The 24,203-nt window shown below is 36.5% G+C and overlaps 1 protein-coding gene across 1 annotated transcript in view; it reads right to left on the bottom strand.

Annotated features, from left to right (window-relative positions):
- Window positions 1-24,203, bottom strand: part of GNAQ (G protein subunit alpha q) — a 327,817-nt gene that overhangs the window by 66,429 nt on the left and 237,185 nt on the right. The window contains exons 4-5 of the mRNA XM_030919268.1: window positions 18,530-18,658; window positions 15,472-15,601 (exon numbers count right to left, since the gene is read on the bottom strand). Coding sequence (XP_030775128.1) covers window positions 15,472-15,601; window positions 18,530-18,658 — 259 coding nt within the window. The remainder of the gene's footprint in view (window positions 1-15,471; window positions 15,602-18,529; window positions 18,659-24,203) is intronic.

The following is a 24,203-nucleotide window of genomic DNA, read 5'->3' as shown; positions in this document are numbered from 1 at the left end:
ATTATTCGACATCTGTTTTCATACCACAATGAAATAAAACCAGAAACAACCAAAAGATAGCTGGAAATCCCCAAATACATGGAAATTAAACAATACACTTCTACATAACACATGAGTAGTCAAAGAATTTAAGAAGTGTTTTGAACTAAATGAAAAATTAAAATACAACTTATCAAAATTTGCAGAATACAACAAAATCCATGCTTAGAGAGAAATTTATAGTATTAAATGCAAATATTAGAAAAGAAGAAAGGTCTAAAATCAGTATCTAAATTTCTGCCTCAGAAAACTAGAAATAGAAGAGCAAAGTAAATCCAAATATGCACAAGAAAATAAGTAATACAATTTAGAGCAGAAATCTATGAAACTGAAAACAGGAAATCAACAGAGGAAAATTAATGAAACTGAAGCTGATTCTTTGAAAAGATCAATAAAACAAATACGACTCTAGCCAAGTTAACTAAGAAACAAAAAAAAAGAGAGAAGGCACAAATCACTAGTATCAGAAATGAAAGTGATCACTATAGATCACATGGACATTAAAAGGATAATCAAGGAACACTAGAAAAACTCTAGGCCCAAATTTGACAACCTAGATAAAACAGACCAATTCTTTGAAACACAATTTGCCAAAACTCCTATAAAATGAAGCAGACAATCTGAATAGGTCTATATTCAGTAACTGAAATGGAACAACAATTAATAACCTTCCTGAACAGTAAACAGCAGGCCCAGATGGAGTCACTGGTGATCTCTTTTTTTCTTTAAAACAATTTTTTTAATTGGCAAATAATAATCATATCTATTTATGGGTACATAGTAATATAGTAGTATGTATAATGCATAGTGATCAGATGAGCGTAATCAGCATATCCATCATCTCAAACGTGTATCACTTCTTTGTGTTGGGAACATTCAATATCCTCCTAGGTATTTCAAAATATATAACATTTTATTGTGAACTACAATAAAATAGTGCTATAGGACATTAGAACTTATTCTACCTATCTACCTGTAATTTTGTATCATTTAACAAATCTCTCCCTACCTCTCCCTCCCCATACCCTTCTCAGCCTTTAGTACCCTCTGTTCCACTTTTTACTTCCATGAGATCTACAATATTTTTTTCACATATAAGCATATGCAGTGTTTAGCTTTCTGTTCCTGGCTTATTCCACTTAATGTAATATCCTCCAATTCTATCCATGTTGCTGCAAATGATAGGATTTCATTTTTTTTTTTTTTTTTTTTTTTTTTTTTTTTATGGCTGGACAGTACTCCACTGTGTATATACACACTATATTTTCTTTATTCAACTGTTGATACGCACCTAAGTTGTTACACTGGCTACTGTGAATAGTGCTGCAATCAACATGGGGATGCAGATCTCTCGGATATAATAACTTCTCTTTCCTATGGATAAAGGCCCCACAGTGAGATTGCTGGACTATACGGTGGTTCTATTTGTAGTTTTTTGAGGAACCTTCGTACTGTTCTCCACAGCATCTATATTAGTTTACGTTCTCACCAACAGTGTACAAGAGTTTCTTTTTTTCCTGCATTCTCACCAGCATTTGCTATTTTTTATCTATTTGATAATGGCCTTCCTAACTGGGGTGAGATGATACTTTATTGTGGTTTTAATTTGCATTTGCCTGATGATTAGTAATGTTGAGTATTTTTTCATGTATTTGTTGACTGTGTGTCTTCCTTTGAGAAATGTCTCTTCAGATCATTTGCTCATGCATTAATTGGATTTTTTTTTTTTTTTTTTGCTGTTGAGATGTTTGAATTCCTTGTATATTCTACATGTACATTAACCCCCTGTTGGATGAATACAGATATTTTCTCCTATCCAGTAGGTTCATTCTACTCTGTTGTTTCCATTGCTGCAGAGAAACTCTTTAGCTTGATATAATCTCATTTATTTTTGCTTTTGAAGTCTTATTCAAAAAATCTTTTCCCAGACCTATGTCCTGATGTTTTCCCCTATGTTTTCCTTTAGTAGTTTTGTGTCTTATATTTAGGTCTTTGATCCATGTTGCGTTGATTTTTGTAAAGGGTGGGACGTGGGGGTGTAGTTTCATTTTTTGGATGTGGATATCTAGCTTTCACAACACCATTTATTGAAAAGACTGTCCTTTCCCCAATGTATGTTCTTGGAACGTTGTCAAAAACCAGTTGGCTATAGACATGGAGGCTACTGTGACTTCTATCAAAGATTTAAGAAAGAAATCTTAGCAATTGTCTACAATTCTTTTCAGAAGATAGAAGCAGAGGGAATACCTCCTAACTCATTCTATGAGGCCAGCATTAATACCAAAACCAGACAAAGTCATTCTGAGAAAGCTACAGACCAATATCTCTGATAAATACAGATATAAAATTCCCAATAAAATATTAGCAAACCACATATAACAATGTATAAAAATAATTATACACCATAGCCAAGTGGGATTTATCCCAGGTATGCAATGGGATACCTAGGTACAACATTTGGAAATCAATTAATGTAATCCACAGGCCAATAGGCTATGAAAAAAATCATAGGGTCATATCAACAGATGCAGAAGAAATGTTTGACAAAATCCAATACCCATTCATGATAAAAACTTGCAGGAAATTAGGAATAGAAGGGAACTTCCTCAACTTCATAAAGAACATCTATTAAAAAATCTACAGCTAATATATTTAATGGTGAGAAACTAGAAGCTTTCTCTCTAAGATCAGGAACAAGGTGAGGATGTCTCCTCTCAACACTCCTTTTCAGCACTGAACTGGAAGTCCTAGCAAATGTAATAAAATAAGAAAAGGAAATAAAAGGTACACAGTTTGAGAAGGAAGAAAACTGTCTCTGTTCTCATCTGAAAAAAACTAACTTAAAAACTCCTGGAAATATTAAGTGATTGTAGCCAGATTATTATTCAAAATATATGAAGAACTTTTAAAATGTAACAAATAAAAAATGGACAATTCAATTAAAAATGCTCTAAAATTTTCTAAGATAAAATTTTCGAAGATATGTACATCTGTTCACCTCACTAAAGTAGATATACAGAAGGCAAATAAACGTAGAAAGATGTTCTGTACCATATGCCATTAGGGAAATGCAAATAAAAACCACAATGAAATACTACTACACACCTATTAGAATGGCTAAAATCCCAAACACCGACCACTGGTGGGCATGTAGAGCAAGAGAACTCTCATTCATCACTGGTGGGAATGAAAACTGGTACAGCCACTTTGGAAGACAGTTTGGCAGTTTCCCTTAAAAAAACTAAACATACTCTTACCATATAATCCAGCAATCGTGCTCCTTGGTATTTAACCAAAGGAGCTGAAAACATGTACACACAAAAACATGCACATAAATGTTTATAGCTTCATTCATAAAACTGCCAAAACTTGGAAGCAACCAAGATGTCCTTCAGCAGGTGAATGGATACACTGTGTTACATCTAGACAATGAACTATTATTCAGTACTAAAAAGTAATGACGAAGCCATGAAAAGACATGGAGGAACTTCAAAAGCATATCAGGAGAAGCCAGACTGGAAGAAGCCAATCTGAAAAGGCTACAAACTGTATGATTCCAACTACTGGCATTCTAGAAAAGGGAAAACTATGAAGACAGTAGAAAGATCAGTGGTTGCCAAACAGCAGGAGGAAGGGAGGAATAAATAGAGCACAGAGCATTTTTAGGGCAGTGAAACAATTTTGTACAACACTATAATGGTAAATATATAACATTTTACATTTGTCAAAACCCATCAATCATACAACCTAAAGGGTAAATCCTAACGTAAACTGGGTGATAATGATGTATATATGTAGTTTCATTGATTGTAACAATTTGTCACTCTGGTTCCAGATGCTGATAGTGGGGAAGGCTATTCCTGCATGTGGGGTAGAGGATATAGGGGAAAATCTCTGTACTTTCTGTTCAATTTTGCTGTGAACCTAAAATTCCTCTAAAACATAAAGTGTGTGTATACAAAATGAAATAGCGGTAATGACTGTACAGTTCCGTGAACATAGGAAAGTCACTGACTTGTACATTTTAAAATGGTATAGTTTTTGTATATGAATATACCTCAATAAGCTGTTATGTTTTTAAAACTCAAGTTAATATTGTGTACTTCCTTTATAGCTGGCTCTTCTGTCTCTACAGACTATGTTTCTTTCACATCGTCTCTCCTTCTCACGTTGGTCCCAATCTCTTCAAGTCACCGCCTGCCTGTGTGGTCTCCCACTGCTGCTCTGACCTTGCTGCTACCACTGCCTACCTTCCCACTGCTCAGTTCTCACTACTTAGGAAAACATAGATCTTGTTCTGTCTTCTAACCCAGGGCTGAGAGGCAGGATACTAGCACTTCTAGTTTGCTTCCTGTATAACTGCATTATTTTGGCACAGAGAACTTCTGAATTTAAAAAAGCATTATTTTTGAGCCAGATATGGTGGCTCATGGCTGTAATCCCAGCTCCCAGCTACTTGGAAGCTGAGGTGAGAGGATCGTTGGAGCCCAGGAGTTTAAGGACAACGTGGGCAACATAGCAAGACTCTGTCTCTTAAAAAAAATTCTTGATGACAAAAGGAATAAATTATCAGAAACATATAAAAATTTCAAACTAATAACACACATAATAAAGAAGCCTCAAAAATAGAGAAGTATGGAATTAAAAGAAGAAATACATAAGTTTACAATTACAGTGGGAGATTTAAAAATAAGTCATTGAGGGGAAAACAAATGCATATTTTGTTTTTCAGAGGGCTTTATTTTTTTTTCTACAAAAAAGTGAGTGGATGGTTCTTCCTTTTCTCCCCTGCCAGAGATCCATTTTGGTATACTTCTATGAGCCAACCAAGCTGTACAAAATACTTTCATGACACAAGATTGGGAAGGTAATTTGACATTATATCACACAGTGTATATAATTTATATTTTACATATATTTTTATTTTATTCTATTTAAGATAAATGTGTATCTTAAAATAAAAGTTTAATATATTTCAATTTTCCCCAGAGTTCCCAAATTACACAAATGGGTAATTCCCACCCAAATGATCTCAGTATTGACAAAAAAATTTTATGTCAGTGGTTAGGTACAAACATTTATGATATTACAATGTTGTTATTAATAGTATTTTTTCAGTGTATTCAGAATTGACAAAATTTATAAAATGTGAAACTATGCAGATAATATAACTGAAAAACAAAAAATCGGTATGCTAAAATATCTACTTATAAAATGTAAATGTTATACACTACTATTGGGGGGAAAGATTCCTTAAGAAGGACAGGATAAAAGACAAACTTTAAAAGACTGATAAATTCAATGTAGTGAAAAGGCAAGTCATGAAGGAGCAGAAGTTACTTGAAAACAGTGAACTTAACAATGGATGAGCATCACTGATTTATAAAGAATTCCTCTATATTAATAATAAAAAGGACAGATCAACAGAATACTGACACAGAATAAGCACTTCAAAAATATTTCCCATGGCAAAGCACTCAATCTGATTTTAATTAGGGAAAGACAAATTCACACCACAATGATATGCTATTATACACCCAACTGAATGTCTGAAATTTAAAAGCTGATCTACGCTGTCTAAGGTATGGATCAAATAGAACACATACACACTGTTGGTGGGAGTGCCAACTCTTCCAATGTTTAAACTGTTTGGCAGTGTCGTTGGGCTGAATAGTGACTCTCAGAAAGGTATGTCTATGCCCTAACCCCAGAACTTGTGAATGCAATCTTATTTGTCAAGAGGGTCTTTGCTGTAAGGATCTTGAGATGAAATCATCTTAGATTATGTGGGTGGGCCTTAAATCCCACCCATATTTGTAGGACAAGTCCTTAGAAGACACGGAAGAGGAGAAGGTGAATACAGAGGAGAAGGCCATGTGAAGACAGAGTCAGAGATAGGAGTTGTGCAGCCACAAGGAATGCCAACAGTCACCAGAAGGTGGAAGAGAAAAAGAACAGATTCTCCTCTAGAGACTTTGGAGGAATTTTAGCCCCACCAACACCTTGATTTCAGACTTCTAACCTCCAGAACTGGGGAGAATAAGTTTCTGTTGTAACCCACTGAGTTTGCAGTGCTTTGTTTCAAGAGTTCGAGGAAGCTAACACAGGCAGTATCTACCACAGTTGAACATATATATTCCCTGTGAACCATCGCAGGGAGCTGCTGATAATATCTATTTCTTGTGGTGGATGGTAACTACATGGATGTGTTCACTTTGTGACAATTCATCAAGCTGAATACTTACAATCTGTATACTTTTCTATACATGTATATGCCAATAAAAACATTAAAAACAATAAAAACTGTCAGTATCTGACAGTTCCTGTCAGTTAACTGATTATGCAGACAAGAAATTAAAATTTAAATAATTCAATTAGTTTGTTATAAAAGACATAATACAGAACTGCACCCCAAAATGTGAAATCACAATCTGAAGCACTTGTGAAGTACTGATTTGATGGGCTGATCTTAAAATTCAAATAGAACAGTAAAGGACAGACAACCAAGAAAACTCCAAAGAACAAGATGGACAGATTTCATCTACTAGATATTAAGATTATTATAACTAGTGATTTGATAACTCTTATATTGGTATGGCAGACGCAGATCAACCAAACAGCCCAGAAAAAGACTCGTGCATATAATAAAACTTGATACATGTCACATGTATCATTAATATCAACGCAAAGGAGCACAATTAGAAGAGTTAACAAGCCGGGCGCAGTGGCTCACGCCTGTAATCCCAGCACTTTGGGAGGCCGAGACAGGCGGATCATGAGGTCAGGAGATCGAGACCATCCTGGCTAACACGGCGAAACCCCGTCTCTACTAAAAATACAAAAAAATTAGGCGAACGTGGTGGTGGGCACCTGTAGTCCCAGCTACACGGGAGGCTGAGGCAGGAGAATAGCGTGAACCTGGGAGGTGGAGGTTGCAGCGAGCCGAGATCACACCACTGCACTCCAGCCAGGGGGACAGAGCGAGACTCCGTCTCAAAAAAAAAAAAAAAAAAAAAAAAAAGAGTTAACAAATTAAAAAATACACCTGCTTAAAGGCCCCAGAGAACTAAAAGATAGTGAAGAATTACCAGGCCAAAGTTTGGGAAAGAATAGGTCTAGAGAAGTGAGCCCAGCATTTGGGGTCAATTTTCCCATGGAGGTATTTGCTGATTCTGGAAGCAGCAGCTGAGAGGCTGAAGGGATGGGACTCTAGTGAAGCATCTTTGCATTGCACTACAGCTATTCACCAGGAAGATATGCCTGAGTAAACAGGCACAGGTACGGACTACAGCTCAGCTACCTAGTCACCAGAAGGCTAAAATGGAACAGACTGATAATGCCAAGGGTTGACAAAGATGTGAAATGACAGGAACTTTCAGACATTGCTGAGAGGGTAAATTTGTTCATTTACTGTGGAAAATGCTTTGGTTTTACCTATTAAATCTGAAGGTATGCTTACTCTATGTGCTTGTAATACTACTACTAGGTGCATATCCACCAGAAATGCACACCTATGTGCAACAAGAGACACATAACTGAGTATTCACATCAGCATTATTTGTAATAGCCCCAAATTGGAAAAACACCCAGGAAGTCCATCAACAGTAAAATGGGTAAATAAATTGTGGAATTTTCATGCACTAGAATACTAGATGACAGTATAAATGAGTGAATTACATAGAATGTATATACCTTACAGACATAATATTGAGCAAAAGAATCCAAACACAAAAGAAAATACACTCTTTGCTATCCTTTATATAAAAGTTTAAAATAATATACTGTCTATACAAGGTTAAAAAAATACACTACTTGATTCTCTTTGTATAAAAGTTAAACACAAGTTAAAACTAAACTATGGTATTTACGGAAGCATACTTAAGTGTTAAAACTGAAAAGAAGTGGGAGGGGGAAAAACTAACAAGAAAAGGAAAATAATTACCTGAGTGAATAGTGGCTACCTGGTAGGAGGGGGCACCTGCACACATCAATGGTCTTGGCAAAGTTCTATTTCTTGATAGGGGTGTTAAACAGATGTTTGCTTTTGTGATAAACCACTGCTGTATATTTTGTGTGTACTCTTCTTTATGTGTATGTATTTCACAATTAAAAAGGTAAAAAAAGTGGAGAAAAGATGGATGAACTTCCCATTCAATAAATGGTATTGGCACAACTGATAGAAGAATAGCAAGGAAGTATTAAATCCTTACTTCCTACCATGCATAAAATCAATTATATGTATGCAGGAAGCCTATGAAAAGCACAATCTTATAAATTTTACTAGAAAATGAGAGATTATATCTTCATATTCTTAGGGAAGAAAAAGAATTCTTGAAGAAAATACAAAAATATAACCAATAAAGAAATGAGTGAGTTGATCACATTAAATTAAAACCCTTCTGCTGGCCATGCACGGTGGCTCATGCCTGTTATCCCAGCACTTTGGTAGGCGGAGGCGGATGGATGACCTGAGGTCAGGTGTTCAAGACCAGCCTGGCCAACATGGTGAAACCCTGCCTCTACTGAACACACAAAAATTAGCCAGGAATGGTGGTGCATTCCTGTAATCCCAGCTACTCGAGAGGCTGAGACAGGAGAGTCGCTGGAACCCGGGAGGCGGAGGTTGCAGTGAGACAAGATCATACCATTGCATTCCAGCCTGGGCGACAAGAGTAAAACTCCATCTCAAAAAACAAAACAAGACAAAACAAACCCCAAACCCTTCTGAAAAATAAACAAAATGAAAAAGACAAACCATGTAGTGACAGATAATTTCCATATGTGTAACAGTATTTCCAGAAGACATTTTCAGTTGTGTATATATAAAAAACAAAAACACAACTCCATTATGGGTTGGAGTGAGAGGGAAACCAAACAAGACTAGGAAAAGGTCATGTGCATTACAAACAACCAAACTGCCTGAGGAGCATGTGAAACACAGCAGGGAATATTCACATAATAGGGTGATATAGTAGTTTAAATAAATAAAACAGAGTCACGTGTAGCAACATGAAAAAAAACTCAACAACAATTCTAAGTGAAAAAATACCAAACTGCAAAATGAAACCATTTTAATAAAATGTATAATCATGCATAATATTTAGAATCCAGTATCACTCAGTGACACATACACACGTAGTGAAAGAGTGAAAAACTATGCCTAGGAATGATAAATGCCAACATGAGGCCAGTGGCTTCTGGGGAAGGGGAACAATGAATGAGGGAGGGCTACACATGGTCTTTAATTTTATCTGTATCATTTTACTTCTGTGAAAAATGAAGACTGGAAGCAGGTAGGTCAAAATTTTAAGTTCTCTATAATTATATACTCTTCTCTCTCACTCAGTTTATGGAAATAGAAGTAAACAAAACCCATTTTCTGTGCTATTCTAAGTTTCATTCTTGTATCAAGCTGTGTATTTAGACCACACGGTATTAGCCCATCACACACTTTCATGTTATGGCACTGTTATTGAGGGAAGCTAAAGAAACAGCCCTTATGAATTCTAACATTTGGTTCCCTCAATGGATATTATCCTGAATCTGATTTACTTCCTTCCATGGCATCTCCTTCTCAAGCTGCAGGAGAAGTCACCTGCGTCTCAGTACCTGAAGAAGCTAATTTGAGTAACTATTTGCTTTTTATGTTAATGACACAGTGACTCTTGTAACAGGCCTTGATTATCTCCTTTCATTGGTTGCTAAGAGATGCTTGACTAAATCTGTGGCCTACCTTTAGGAAAGGTACACAATTGTGTGATTCATATTTTAATTCTTAATCTCACCATCCAATCCTTACTGTCCTTTCATCCAGATTTTTCATGTGATTTATTTTATCCCACTGGGCATGGAATATATGGCTACACACAAAATAACATATAACCATAAAAATAAATTTTGACAAATTTAATTACCTTAAAACTTATAACTTCAGTTCATCAAAAGATACCATGAGGAGAATAAATGGCAAGCTACAAAGTGGAAGAAGATATTTGTAATACATACACAAAAGGCTCACATCCAAAGAAAATAAGAAACTCCTATAAATTAGTAAGAAAAAGATAACCCAAATGAAAAATGGATAAAGTTGGTAAATGGTAGAGCTACAATTCTCAAATTGAAGTCTTATTTTATTTTACCTTTTAAAAAAAAGTATCATTTAAATTATTATTGCTAATGCTATCACCTAGTGACAATGACAATCACTGTTTACACTGTAGCCTTGGTAGTAAATCTTCCAAATTCCTTTCCTTTTTGCAAAGGGGTGAATAATCATCCATATAATAATTTTATATTAATAATTAGTTGTAATTACAAATCTTGCATTATATTGAATATACTATTCCACAATCGGCCTTTTTCACATAACGTAATTCATCCTTAAAAAAAAACTACTGCATAGATTATACTGTATAAATTCAATGTAAATTCTTTAAAACCTTTCCAAATTTTATGCATACAAAAAGCGTTCATGTGTGTCTGTTTCCCTATACCCTGAGCAGCACTAAGTCCAGGTCTCTGATTCAAACTCATAATTGGGTAGTCAGAAAACTTCCTTCTAGCATAAGGGAAGCAAGGAGAACAAAGAGTTGAAGAAGGAGTACAATAATGAGGAAAGAAAAAAGCCAAAGAATGAAAGGTGAGAGGAGGAGTTTAAAAAAGGGACAAGTGACTGAAAATGAACAAAGTAATGAGGAAACAGGAAAGAGGTTAAATATAAAAGCTGGGTGTCTTTCAGGAATAGCCTTATGAATCAGGTCATGAATCCGAGCCAAGTGTACCAAAGGCCTAATTTGATTAAGATTCGATAAAGGCGGGCTTGATTCAATTCAATTAACGATTAGAGACCAGATATCTTAACCTAAGCTTTTACTTTTAACTACTTATAAATGTTCTTTAGGTCTTTCCTTTGGGGTTTGAGTTTTTTTCTCCTCAATTTTTAGTCAGGTTTTCCCCCCAAAAGCTGAATGTCATCTGAAGAAAATTCCCAAAAGCTCACTCAACAATTTTTAGAGCAGAACAAAGTACATGTTTCACACTTTTTTTTTTTTTTTTGAGGAGTCTTGCTCTGTCGCCCAGGCTGGAGGGCAGTGGCGCGATCTCGGCTCGCTGCAAGCTCCGCCTCCCAGGTTCATGCCATTCTCCTGGCTCAGCCTCCCGAGTAGCTGGGACTACAGGCGCCCGCCACTACGCCCGGCTAATTTTTTGTATTTTTTTTTTTAGTAGAGACGGGGTTTCACCATTTTAGCCAGGATGGTCTCGTTCTCCTGACCTCGCGATCCGCCTGTCTCGGCCTCCCGAAGTGCTGGGATTACAGGCTTGAGTGTTTCACACTTTTTAAAGAAAATGTTCAAATTTTGATTGCATCTGAATAACTTCAAAATGGCTTCATTTTAAAACCTACTAGAAGAGACATATCCAAAGGAAATGCACATTTTAGACTAACTGTTTTAAGACAGTTCAAAATCAAATGAGCAATACAGGAACTTTAAATTACTGGCTTGTCTATTACTACCAATCTGTGTAAGAAGAACTTAAGAGGCAGAGAAGAGTTATTTCAACTCCTTCATGAAAGGGCAGGATTTTCATTCTACTTCCACCCTCTTTGCTGCCTGATAGCTCCTCTTGCTTTTTCTTTAAGTTTGTCTCTAACATCTAGAAGACACTGTGAGGGAGGGAAAAGAAAGCTGGTCTGGAAGGGCAGGGGACCTGGTCTGGCAGGGCAGGGGACCTGGCCTTGAGTGACCTTGGCCACACGCCATCTCTCCATTCCTGTAACCTCATCATTATGATGCACATCAGTAAACCTGATTTGTCCCCTCCATGGGGAGGTCAGCTGGTAGATTCCGATGAGTAATAGCTTCAGCAAGTTTTGGATATAAAGTGCTAAGGTATGATAAACGTCTACGCTCTCCTTTTACTTTATCAATTGAGCAACTTCAAAAATCAGGTTTGAAGGATGAGTAAATGTTTATGGGAACCAAGGTCAGGGAATCCATCTTGATCAAAGGAGGGCCTAGGGTAGGGAGAACTATCTTGAGTTTTAATAAAACGATAACACAATTCCTCATGACCATTTCAAGATGATTAATAAATTCAAAGCTCACATTCAAAAAGGACATGGAGGAGAAAAAGATCTCAGTCTGAGATTCTATAAAGAGCTTAGCCTGGAAGACAGACATTGAGACAATATCTGAGAAAACATCTTTGCAGTAGTGCTCAGCTATTCATGAAACAGAAAATCAGAAAAACAAAGACTAAAAGGCAGTGTTTGGATACACACTGATAAACTAAAATATGTTACAAGCATGTCTCATTGTGTGCTTTGGGCTTTCAGGAGCACTGAAATCATGTACCCATGAAAGGATTACAGCAGAATAGTGGACTCCATGCTGGTGTGTTATCACAGGAAAAATAAGACAGCAAAGGGAATACACAGATCAACAAAGTTCTACCACCCTGGGTATTCTAGCCACTATTTGATAATGTATTTCCTTTTTGAAGGAAAAAAGACATTCATTCCCCAAACAATAGAAAGGCTGAGAATCTAGGCAGAAAAAAGACCTACATAAAATTATGAAGATTAATATATAAGGTTTTAGAAATATTAAAAAGCAAAAGCAATAATCTAAAATGCTTCCCTTAGCTGCTTTTGTCTGTGGTCTGCAATGCATTTTCCAGTTTCCTGGGATAGAAAGAAAAGCCGTCAGAATCCATTCCTAGGTTTTTCTTACAAATATATACCAAGGGAGGGAGGCACAACAAAGTCTGTTTTGGATTAAAGTTATGAACATCAGACTTCTAAACCAAGAACAAAATGTTTCTGGAGCTTATTTCAGTTTTGTCTCACCAAAACCAAAAAATCTGGGGAAACTAGAATTCCGTAGTTCTGAATTTTCTTAATGATTAAGGAAGCTGAGAGGCAATGACATTATCATACATTAGTACAACTGGGGGAAAAAAAGGGATAATGCGACTACATGCCAACATTAAAAAATATTTTTGACAGTACTTCCTAATTATAGACGGTGACAGCTGTGGCTAACATGGATGAAGCAATTAATGAATAGTACTTTTCTCGTGATCCCATACTATCATCAGGCTTGACTAGAGGTCTCAGAAAGGAACAACATATAAGTTGACTTTCATCTTATAGAATTACCTAGACTTTCAAAAGATTCACAAGTGATAAGGGAGTCCAAATGAAAAAATGATAGCTTTATTATTTTAATTTGTAACTATTTAAAAGGAGCATAAGGCATCACCACAGGAATCAAAGGAACTGGGACAATATTTTTAGACGTTCTTAGTACCTGTACATTGAATGTCAAGTTACTGTGGGAACTTTAATTATGACACATGATAATAAAAACGATGCCATTTTATTCTGATTAACATGATATACTTTTATATAAAAATCTAGTCACTATTAGCTATGTCTGATGAAAAATGGAATAAATGATCTGTAATGTTCAGATAACTGAAGAACCAGATTCAATTCGGTTGAACTGAATTAGTTTATGAGTTGCCAAAGGAATCTACTTTCTTTTCCATTTTGATAATTTTAAAGTGGTAAATTGCTAAGTATTAAATCATGACCTATTATTTCTTCATATATATAATACATTTATCTTGTGTAAAACGTGTGTTGATAAACACTTCTCCTCCTCTAGCTATAATGTAAACATCAGAAATAAATTCACATTTGCTTCTTATATCTCTTGTGTAACTGATAAATGCAAATTTTATTTTATTGGATGGCAAATTAAAGAAGAGAAATGACAACCTACATAGCAAAGGCTTACCTTTTCCCATATGGCTTATTTTGACCAAAAGCACATCTCGTTTATAAGGTCTTTTAGTGGAGAGTTGATTTTTTTCCCCATTTTTGCGTCTGTTTAGATACTCTGGTACCCAGCATATAGTAGGGAAGCCCTCAGAATATTTTTTTGTCTTGATACAACATTCAAAAAAATCAGAAGTGTTAGCATAGATCTGCTCCCAAAATATGCGGTATGTTTAAAATACTACATCCAGGAATTATGTAACAACAAACAAGCACAGACATAAAGATATACATATAGAGATATCATAGCTAAAATTCTGACAGTAACTGCCTTATATCGTGGTAACTTACTGTCGTATATTGTATCATGCTTTTAGGCACTTTGCTTTATAGTTATTGGGGGCAACTGATTGATAAAGAAGTCTCATTCTTAAACAGAAGTTATTTGGCTGACTCCAAAGCCGATATACTCGCAACTCAGGAATGATTCCAAAATGCATCAACAGGTAACTCTCGGTTCTACATGAGACATTGGTTCATGGAAACTTTATCAATCCTATACATAAAAGAAATACTATAGAAGCTTGGATATGTATTTTAATGGAGATATTAATACCGGCAGAAATAATATTTAAAAGAACAAGTCAGGAATTCTTGTGTACCTAAAAAATGTACTGTATTAAAAGCATAATATGCTAGATCCTATTTTAGTCAGCAAATGGGGATCTCTCACTTCCTTCTTTTTTTCTACCCTATTATTAGGATATTTAATATTTATTATTAACCTATCACACTGCAAACTCTGCCTCTAACAGGGTATCAATGGTGTCTTCTCTGTTCCCCCAACACACACACACACACACACACACATGCACACAACTACAGCTCAAGAAGCACGGATTTCTACATCCCTTAATTATCTTCCATAATCAACTGATTCATCGTCAGGTCTTTACCATCCTCAAAATCCACATTTACACCTATTAAGTTTCCCTGTAAATGGGAGGAGATAGCAATACTGAATTCGTTCTCCAGACAGGCATATTAAGGACACTTCTTCAACTGCTCACTGCGTAATAGAGACAAAATTATGCAGCAGCCTAGAGAATTCTGTAAGAGCAGAAAGGCCGCCTCACCAAGACATTCCATGGCTCATAATGAACCTGATTTAGAGCCCAGCTGCAAAGTCATTCACATTTGCCAAGAGAGATTTTGAGTACTCTTTGGGACACACCCATCACACAAACAATGATTTAAACAAAATGAAAACAAAACAAAACATGATGACTCACTCCAACACTCCCAGTTCTATCCTGTAGGAGGAAGACTGTAAAATGATCCGATGATTAGCCTAGGATTTCCATGTTATTTTCATTTTTAGAACCTCTGCATAGTGTTAAAAAGTATCAGATAGACTCTAATTAGATTTGAACACACAGACCTGCTCATACATCTGACAGAAGAGCTTGCTACTTTGAGTGTACTATGTGGTAACAGGATTATTTTTGGTTATTTTAAAAGTCCTAAAATCAAATTTCAAGAAAGCAAAGAAGTCAGTTCACCCCATTCCCCATACCCTACTTCCGATCATTTTCTTGTATCAGATAATAAAATGATAATCCATTGCCTGTCTAAAGAACACTTACCTCATTGTCTGACTCCACGAGAACTTGATCATATTCACTAAGCGCTACTAGAAACATGATAGAGGTGACATTTTCAAAGCAGTGTATCCATTTTCTTCTCTCTGACCTTTGGCCCCCTACATCGACCATTCTGCAAGGTTAACAATACTCATATTAATAACATATAAAGTAAAACTAAAAAGTCAACATAAATATAGCACTACTTACAAACTTGGGGAAAATATTCTCTTGAATCACAATGATCATCCAAGTCAATTCAATTAATACTTATTGAATAATTACTAATTTCCTATTACCTAATATTCAAAGTCAAGACATTCTGGGTAAAACATCATGATGGTTTTAAGAAAGTTACCAGTGTGCATGAAAACTGTAACACTGTAAAAAAAATCCTTATCTGTGCCAAGCAAAATGGTACTTTATTTAATGAAGAACTGAAGAGTCCAAAACTGAATGAGTTTTGTGTTAAGCCCTACTGGCAAATACTGAACTTCAGTTTCTTTTCCTATAAAATCGGAAAACAGATCCTCATGTATTTTTTATGGATGCTAGATATGACTACAAGTACACTTAAAATATGTGAGATGCTATACATTTCAATATGGGTGCTATGATGCTTCCACTAAATGCAGATACGACCCCACTCAGCCTTCATTAGCAGAGTAGGCATTTTGGGCAATTATTTCTTCCCAATATTGATAAGAATTTGGCACAGGTCTAGCCATGTCAGGTCACTTACTGGAAATGAAGCATGAGTGAATGAAGATACTACAAGGTACAAGACAGAAGCCATCATGTGAATCATTTCAATCATTTGTTTTGAACACATCAATTCTGTGCTGAATTACTGCTCAGAAACCAACACTGACATCAATTAATTTGAGTGGCAATGTATGTCTGAAAATATCTAGCAATGCTTGGCACTGAGTCAAAGTTTGTCCAAATTGTTGAATCTGTATCTTGAATGAACTGTACACAATGTTCACAGGAAAAAAACAGTCTCAGAGAATGAGCGGTTTAGGTACAAAAATTTGAAAGTAGGGCTCTTTAAACATTTGTTTAAAACTGCAGTCACTACTGGTGTTTTCCTGCCTCCTGGCATTAACCTAAACTAAGAACTCAAGGATCTTCTAAGTGACTGCTCGTAAGCCTAGTAAGGCACAGGAGACAGATGTAAGGGGCAAAACAACGGATCCAGGGAGATCCACGTACTAAAGACATCGAAGTCAAAATTCTTAGATCTTCAGAAGTATTAAAATGCTGGCTCTTTCCCAATGCCAAGGCGTGAATAATATGCTACTAATTTACATGAAATCCTCTTTCCATGAAACTCTGTCACACTGGGCCCTAAAAGATGCTTCTGACGGTGGTGGAAAATTATACTTCTAAGTCATTACTTTTACTGTAGTGGCAAAAAAATGTACTTCAAAAGCTAGTGTACAAAACATGGAAAAAACAACATGTAATTGTAATCTGGTTTCAGAATCCACTAATTGCGAAGCAATAAGTAGATGAAAATCCCCATGAAATGAATGTTTTCTAAAAACAGTTCGTAACATGGAGGAAGGAAATCTGGGTGTCTCAAATTAAAGATTTCTAAATCTATATACTCTAAACTTAAAACGTAAGTAATATAGGATGCTGGAGCTACAAGGAACCCTGGGGATCATCTAATGCAATACAACCATTTTATAGATTAAAAAACTGAGGCTCAGAAACAGTTTCAAAATACCACCTGCTTTGTGGCAGTATCTATTAGAGCAATGCATGGCAGCCAGATTTGACCTCAGGTACAGAGGCCGATTAGGAGAAAACACAGTGTCACGGCAAGGAATGAAGGTGGGCCTGCTAATCAGAATCACTTGGCAGAGTGACACAGGAGATAATAACTTCTACTTCATAACCAATATCGCACCCATCCATCTTCAACGGGGTGGGCGCTCCTAGAAAATCAACTCTCCACACTCCAAGACACATTCTCATTTCTCAAAGCACCATGTAGTTTGTATTCTAACTAAAAGTAGAACTGAGTGATTGTGTAATAAGAGACTGAATGAAAGTACATCAGTATTGTTTATTTTTTCTCATCCTAAAAGCAAAACAACAGAATGCTTCTGTTGAAGTATTATCCAGACAGAATAGCAGCAGTGAGAGATGAGGTAATAAATTTCATTCTATTTTGCTAGGTAAATGTAGACTAGGTTAATTAAACCATTTTCAAAATCATGTATTTCAAAATTTTTTAAGCAACATATTTTATGAACACAAAATATCACATATTATTCTTGCTATTGAAAAATGTTGCATTGGTACCAGAGGACCCGGGGAAAATACCAGCATGAAAACTTCTGACACTATATAATTTGTGCTTGACAGCACCATAAGATCATTCATAGCTTACATAATTCTAAAAACATATCCATTGTCCTTACAGTTAAAATGATTGCCCAAGAAATTACAGTTAAGACCAATGGTTTATTAACCGATTTTACTCAACCACAAGCAAAACTAAGATTTTTATTGATTTCTTAGTGATTTAAATTGAAATGCCAAATGTTCCAGGACAGTACACCTTTCTCTCTCTCTCTTTTTTTTTTTTGATATGGAGTCTCGCTTTGTAACCCAGGTTGGAGTGCAGTGGTGCAATCTCGTCTCATTGCCTCCTGGGTTCAAGTGATTCTCTCACCTCAGCCTCCCAAGCAGCTGGGATTACAGGCGCCCGCCAGCACGCCCAGCTAATTTTTGTATTTTTAGTAGAGAAGGAGTTTCACCATGTTGGCCTGGCTGGTCTCAAACTCCTGACCTCAGGTGATCCACCCACCTTGTCCTCCCAAAGGGCTGGGATTACAGGCGTGAGCCACTGTGCCCGGCCTCCAGTACATCTTTCTATTGTTTCCTCCTTCAGGGATATGTCCTTTTATTTGTGTAACTAATGATAATAATTGGTAAAATGGCTATCTTGTTTTAAAGGCTACACGATTCCAGTATTTATAGAGTTTACCAAATGTACTCAAGGCATAAAAAGCTGGGAAATAGGTTTTATGGACTCAATTACTACCTGAAAATGACACTTTGTAAGTCAAAGGGGTATTCGATGATCCCTGTGGTGGGGACTCGAACTCTAAGCACATCTTGTTGCGTAGGCAGGTAGGCAGGGTCAGCTACGCGGTCCAAGTCATTAAGATAGCTAGAGGAGGGAAGACACAATGAGAATGTCAGTGACACCATCACACCAAAGCTGTCTACGGAAAGGGAAGGACAAAAATGAGCCCTAACAGAGAAGTAAAGAAGAGAAAGAAAAATATCAGAAAGTGGTGGAGGAGTCTGTGGAAAAGAAAGATAAAGTCAACCTTCCATTACTGGAAGGTTATTCATCTATGGATTACATACACACCATAGTTCTCATTTATTCTCTTATTATCAATTAGAACTCATACTCCCCAGAGGCAGGGGATGGGAGAAAAAGAAATTCAAATTAGTTTCCTATTCTCTACTTGTTTAGTAGGCTTGGTTGCCAAAGCAGAAGTTTAAAACAGTTTTCAAGATAACAGAGTTGCACATAAGGTCAGAATGCTTTTTTTTTTTTTTTTTTTTTTTTTTGCAGAACGTCAGAGTCTTCCTGGAATGAATTTCATTATTCCCCTAAGAGAAGACAGCAGGCTACAGTGTCCTAAATTCTGTCCAGAGCCTAAGTCATTCATGATTAATGTGAAGCCATGACATTTCTAATTACTGCAGTAATAATGTGTCTTAAGGTCAGATATTCCCAATGTTTGGAGTCACCACACCTTAACTTTACATTTATCTGGTTATATGATACTTGATACTTTTCCCTTCCCTTAAAGATTTTTTTTCTTTTGAAATAACTTTAGACTCACAAGAAGTTGCAAAAATATTACAGAGCATTTCCCTGTACCCTTTACCCAGCTTCCCCAAACAATAACATCTTACATAACCATAATACATTATCAAAACCAGGAAAATGACACTGATAACAATACTATTAACAAATACACTGATACAATACTATTAACAAAACTACAACGGATGAAATAAAAATTTCATATGCTATATATCGTATATGTGTATACAGTCATCCCTCAGTATCTGTGAGCGACTGGATCCAGGACCTCCTGCACATACCAAAATCCCTGGATGCTCAAGTCCTCCATATCAAATGGAACAGTATCTGCATATAATATGTGCATATGCATAGTCCTCTCCTGTACTTTAAATCACCTCTAGGTTACTTAAAATGTAAATGCTATGTGAATAGTTGTTATACTGTAGTGTGTAGAGAACAATGATGGGGAAAAGTCCGAACGTGTTCAGTAAAGATACAATATTTTTCTGAATATTTTTGATCCATAGGTTGTTGAGTTCACAAATGCAGAACCCACAGATACAGAGGGCTGACTGTATTATGGGGGGTATCTATTTCTATGAGATTTTATATGTAGAGATTTGTGTAATACCACCACAATCAGGACACAGAATTGTTCTATCACTACCTGTGTTACCCCTGGCAGTCATACATATGTTCTTCATCAGTGTAATTTTGCCATGTCAAGAATCTTTTATTCCATTCACCCCTGGCAGTCACACATATGTTCTTCATCAGTGTAATTCTGCCATGTCAAGAATCTTTTATTCCATTCATGTTTCATTTTCTCAAAGTGTAAAAAATAATCTGAAATGTTGAGAATGCCATAATTTGATAGAATTGAGTGGTATCTTCATGATTTCAAAGAGTAACTGTGTTCTCCTTTGTCCTGGAAAGGATGGGGCACAGACATGGTTTCAAAACACACAACTACAAAGTATATGCACAAAGTAACTAATTTATGAACCAGATTAAAGAAAAGGTGGGACCCTTAATAGAAAGGGAATGGGTTAGATCTTCAACTCTTGATACCCACAAACAAGAAGTGAGTTCTGAGATACATAACAAGGAATGCCTTGTGCATAGCATGTCATAATCGAGCAATAACAAATACTCAGTGGACATGACCTACTCAGGGTAGGGACTCTGACTTACCCATCTTTATTTCTGCCTTAGTACCTAAAATAATTCCAGGTAAATAGTACTTAATGAATATGTGTTGGATGGATTGGTGGATTTCCTATGCTGAGATTTAGTTTTAGCATTATTTAAATAGCATTCTTACTAGTGGTATTTCTGTATGAATGATACCCTTAAATTTGAAACTGAATGTAAAAAAAAAAAGTTGAATCCACAAGATTCATAGAATCATAAAGTAGGAGGATTAAATCTGACTTTAACAAAGAGTTAAGTCTGACTTTAACAAAGAAATAAAATTACTGCCTCTTTGGAGGTGTGTTATCAATTATTTAAGACAAAAAAGTATCAGCCCAGAAATTCCTACTGCAAATCAATTAATTAGTATTCCAGGGCCCTTTTACCTGATACACTGATGATTCTCTAACTGGCAATCAGCTCTCTATGGAGTAACAGAACCAGTCTGATATCTCCAACTATTATAAAACTGGTTGGAAGACAAATAGAGGGAGGCTGGGAGAATATTGGTGTGAAAGACAGAAAGGAAATGTAAAAATGAACCAGACCCAGAATTTTAGTAAATATCTTGCCATGATCATGGAGTCCTCTGATAGAGTTAACAAGCACATGTTCCAGGAAGTGATCTGTATTTCACTCTACTGATAAACCAGCTCATTGCATCATAAACAAAAAATCTGAGAGCTACTCTGTATGGAGTTTTCTAATTTATCAGCTTCTTGATTTGAAAAACCTGAATGTACACTTTGAAATCTACAAGTTCACCATTTAACTACTATATACAAAAATTTATTTCAGAGGAATCAAATGACTTGAAATTTCCACTGGCAAGGCTGCTCAGAAATATATTGCCCGATAAACCATCTCTACTCGCTTAGTACCATACACAGAGGTCAGAACAGAGGGCTGTTAATTCTTGTAATGGAAGATGCTGTGCTGTTCCTGAGGTAAAGGGGAAGTGTGGTTTTCTGAAGATAAACCTAACAGATTACTCATTGCCGCTCCATACTAAAGCACAGATGAGTGTTAGCACAGGAGAATTTAAGGAACCAGTACATGAAGTGGGAAATTACCTGTCACATTGCTTGGATAAGATGGAATCAGGCATATATCTACCACTAGAAAACTTTCCACTTAAAGGCGTTAGAGGCTACCCTAAAAAAATTGTCAGTGGTATCACTCCTAAGTTCAGGGTACTGAACTGAATATCCAAGACATTCATAGTTGCAAGAATACTTTTTTCTCTTCATCTTTTCAATGTCAGTATAGATCACAGAGAATGACAACAACATCATAACAACAACTAACACAGAGCACCTGCTGCCTGCCAGGCTCTGTTCTGTCTGTTCATTGCCCAGGTATCAACACAGATCACAGCAAAGAAACAGCCATTAAAGATGCTTCATAAATTTCTGGTTAACTTAAAAGGAAGCTACAGTTTTTGCTTGCCATTCTTTTTGCTTTGCCTCAGTTGAATGACAGAGAGAAAGGCTCACTTTGCTTGGGGTAAAAGAGTTAAATTAATCTATCTTAACAAAAGAAAAGACTAAGAGGAACTGTATGTAGCTCTGCTAGTTGCAACCCACATCATCTAGAACCAAAAACCAAACCAAACAAAAACCCAAAACAAGGCAAAGAAAAACAACAAAACCTCCAACTAAACAAAAGACATACAAACTAGTTTCTCCTAGAGTAAAATCTGGGGAGTTGAGAAGCTACCCAGGATTGAAGATATGATAGAGACAATTTATGAAGCAGGTAAAATTTATAGGCCACGAACCGCATTTCTGGCTGGGCGCAGTGGCTCATACCAGTAATCCTAGCACTTTGGGAGGCCCAGATTACTTGAGGCCAGGAGTTTTTGAGGCCAGCGAGGCCAACATGGCGAAACCCCATCTCTATTAAAAATATAAAAATTAGCCAGGTGTGGGGATGCATGCCTGAAATCCCAGCTACATGGGAGGCTTAGGCATGAGAATCGCTTGAAGCCGGGAGGCAGAGGTTGCAGTGAGCCACCATTGTACCACTGCACTCCAGCCTGGGCAACAGAGTGAGGCTGTCTCAAAAAAACAAAAACAAAAACAAAAAAAAACAAAAAAAACCCCGCATTTTTCATTGCCAAGAAGGGACCAAAGAGCTGCTACCCGCATAACCCCCAATCCCATGCAACTCCCCTCACTCTGGGCTCACGGGACTCAACACTCTCTGTATCTCACATTTGCTAGAGAAAAAAGGCACTTTGTTCCCCTAGAACTAGAGTTCTGGCAAGATAAGAGTAGAACATCCTCATTTGATGGTCCTCGTCACATACTGAGAAAAGGTAATAAAATAATCTCTTAACTGAACTGTACTTTCCATTGAAGCATTTTCTATTCTGAAAAAAAAAAATCTGGTGGAATATGAGGGATGGGTTCTTGTTAAATTATTCCATTCATTCAACCTTAAAAAAAAAAAACAACAAAAAACCAAGGTCTGAACAAATTTATACTGTAAATTCAGAGAGTTAATTATAGCCATAATTTGTTTTGTAGGAATAATTCTGAGTGGCTGTCGAGGTCATTCTCAAGGGTGTTGCCATGGTGCCAGGCACAGGTACATTTCCAAGGCAATGTATGTGTAACAAGTATCTGGCAGTGACTCTCTCCTGATGTCAGGGAGAGGAAGCTCCTATGTTTTACATAAGGTTTGTTAAGTATCTAGGAGACAAGCTATTCATGTTAGAAAATGGGAGATTTAGCTTCTTAAACCTACCTTACTCCAATCCCTCCATGGGGATTTAATGACTTTTCACTGTGCTGAGATATTATAAATTATTAATTTATAATTTTATTAAAAAAAATAAACCCCGAACTCAATATTCTTCCACATGTTTGCCCAGTTAGCTATGGCCCTCACACTCGGTGGTGAGGACCCACAAGTGCCTTCGTCCACGGCTGTATCAACAACACTTAGCCAAGGGCCTGGAGCACTGCAGGTGCTCAGCATGGACCCAAATTAAAACTATTTTATGGGAAATGCGTAGCGGTTAGAAAGGCAAAAACACCGGAGAGAGGAGGTTGTTAGCTATCCATCCTTACGAAATTACTTCTCTTGGCTATTACTGGCCTGCATGATGTAATAACCAAGTTCGGAATAAAAATGTCTCTTGACAAAGACAATAGAGAAAGAAAAAGCATTATTTAACTTCATTTAGTAGATTTGCTTCCTGCTATTATTTAGGTCCTGGCTAGAGAATGACACAATGTATATGTCCATTTTATATCTGTTTCAAGCTTTCAGGCCTTAGCATTCTGTCTAATACAGTGCAAACTGAGGAGATGGGACTTTATCAACAAGACATTTCTGACACAATCTTCTAGATGGAAAAAACAGGTTTTCGATGGTTTTCAATGAAAAGTGAGGGAACAAAGATACTTGTGTATTAATGTTTCAATGATTCCTTTCTGACCATAAGCAAAATGCAGAGTCATCTGGAATTAAACAACATATTTTGGCAATGACATTATGGTAGATGCTACAGATAGAAAGATTTATTGGATATGATCCTTACCTGGAAGGCGTTTATCAACTTGTGGGGAAATAAGGGTTACATAAAAATAAGAATGGTGAGATTTACAGAGATGAAATGAACCTTTGTATATTTTGGATACAGTCACTTTCTGGCAACCTGTTCAAACAATCTCTAGTCCTTGAT

This window comes from Rhinopithecus roxellana, chromosome 16 (assembly GCF_007565055.1).
Source record: "Rhinopithecus roxellana isolate Shanxi Qingling chromosome 16, ASM756505v1, whole genome shotgun sequence".
Lineage (NCBI taxonomy): Eukaryota > Metazoa > Chordata > Mammalia > Primates > Cercopithecidae > Rhinopithecus > Rhinopithecus roxellana.
This window is presented reverse-complemented; position numbering and strand designations above follow the sequence as displayed.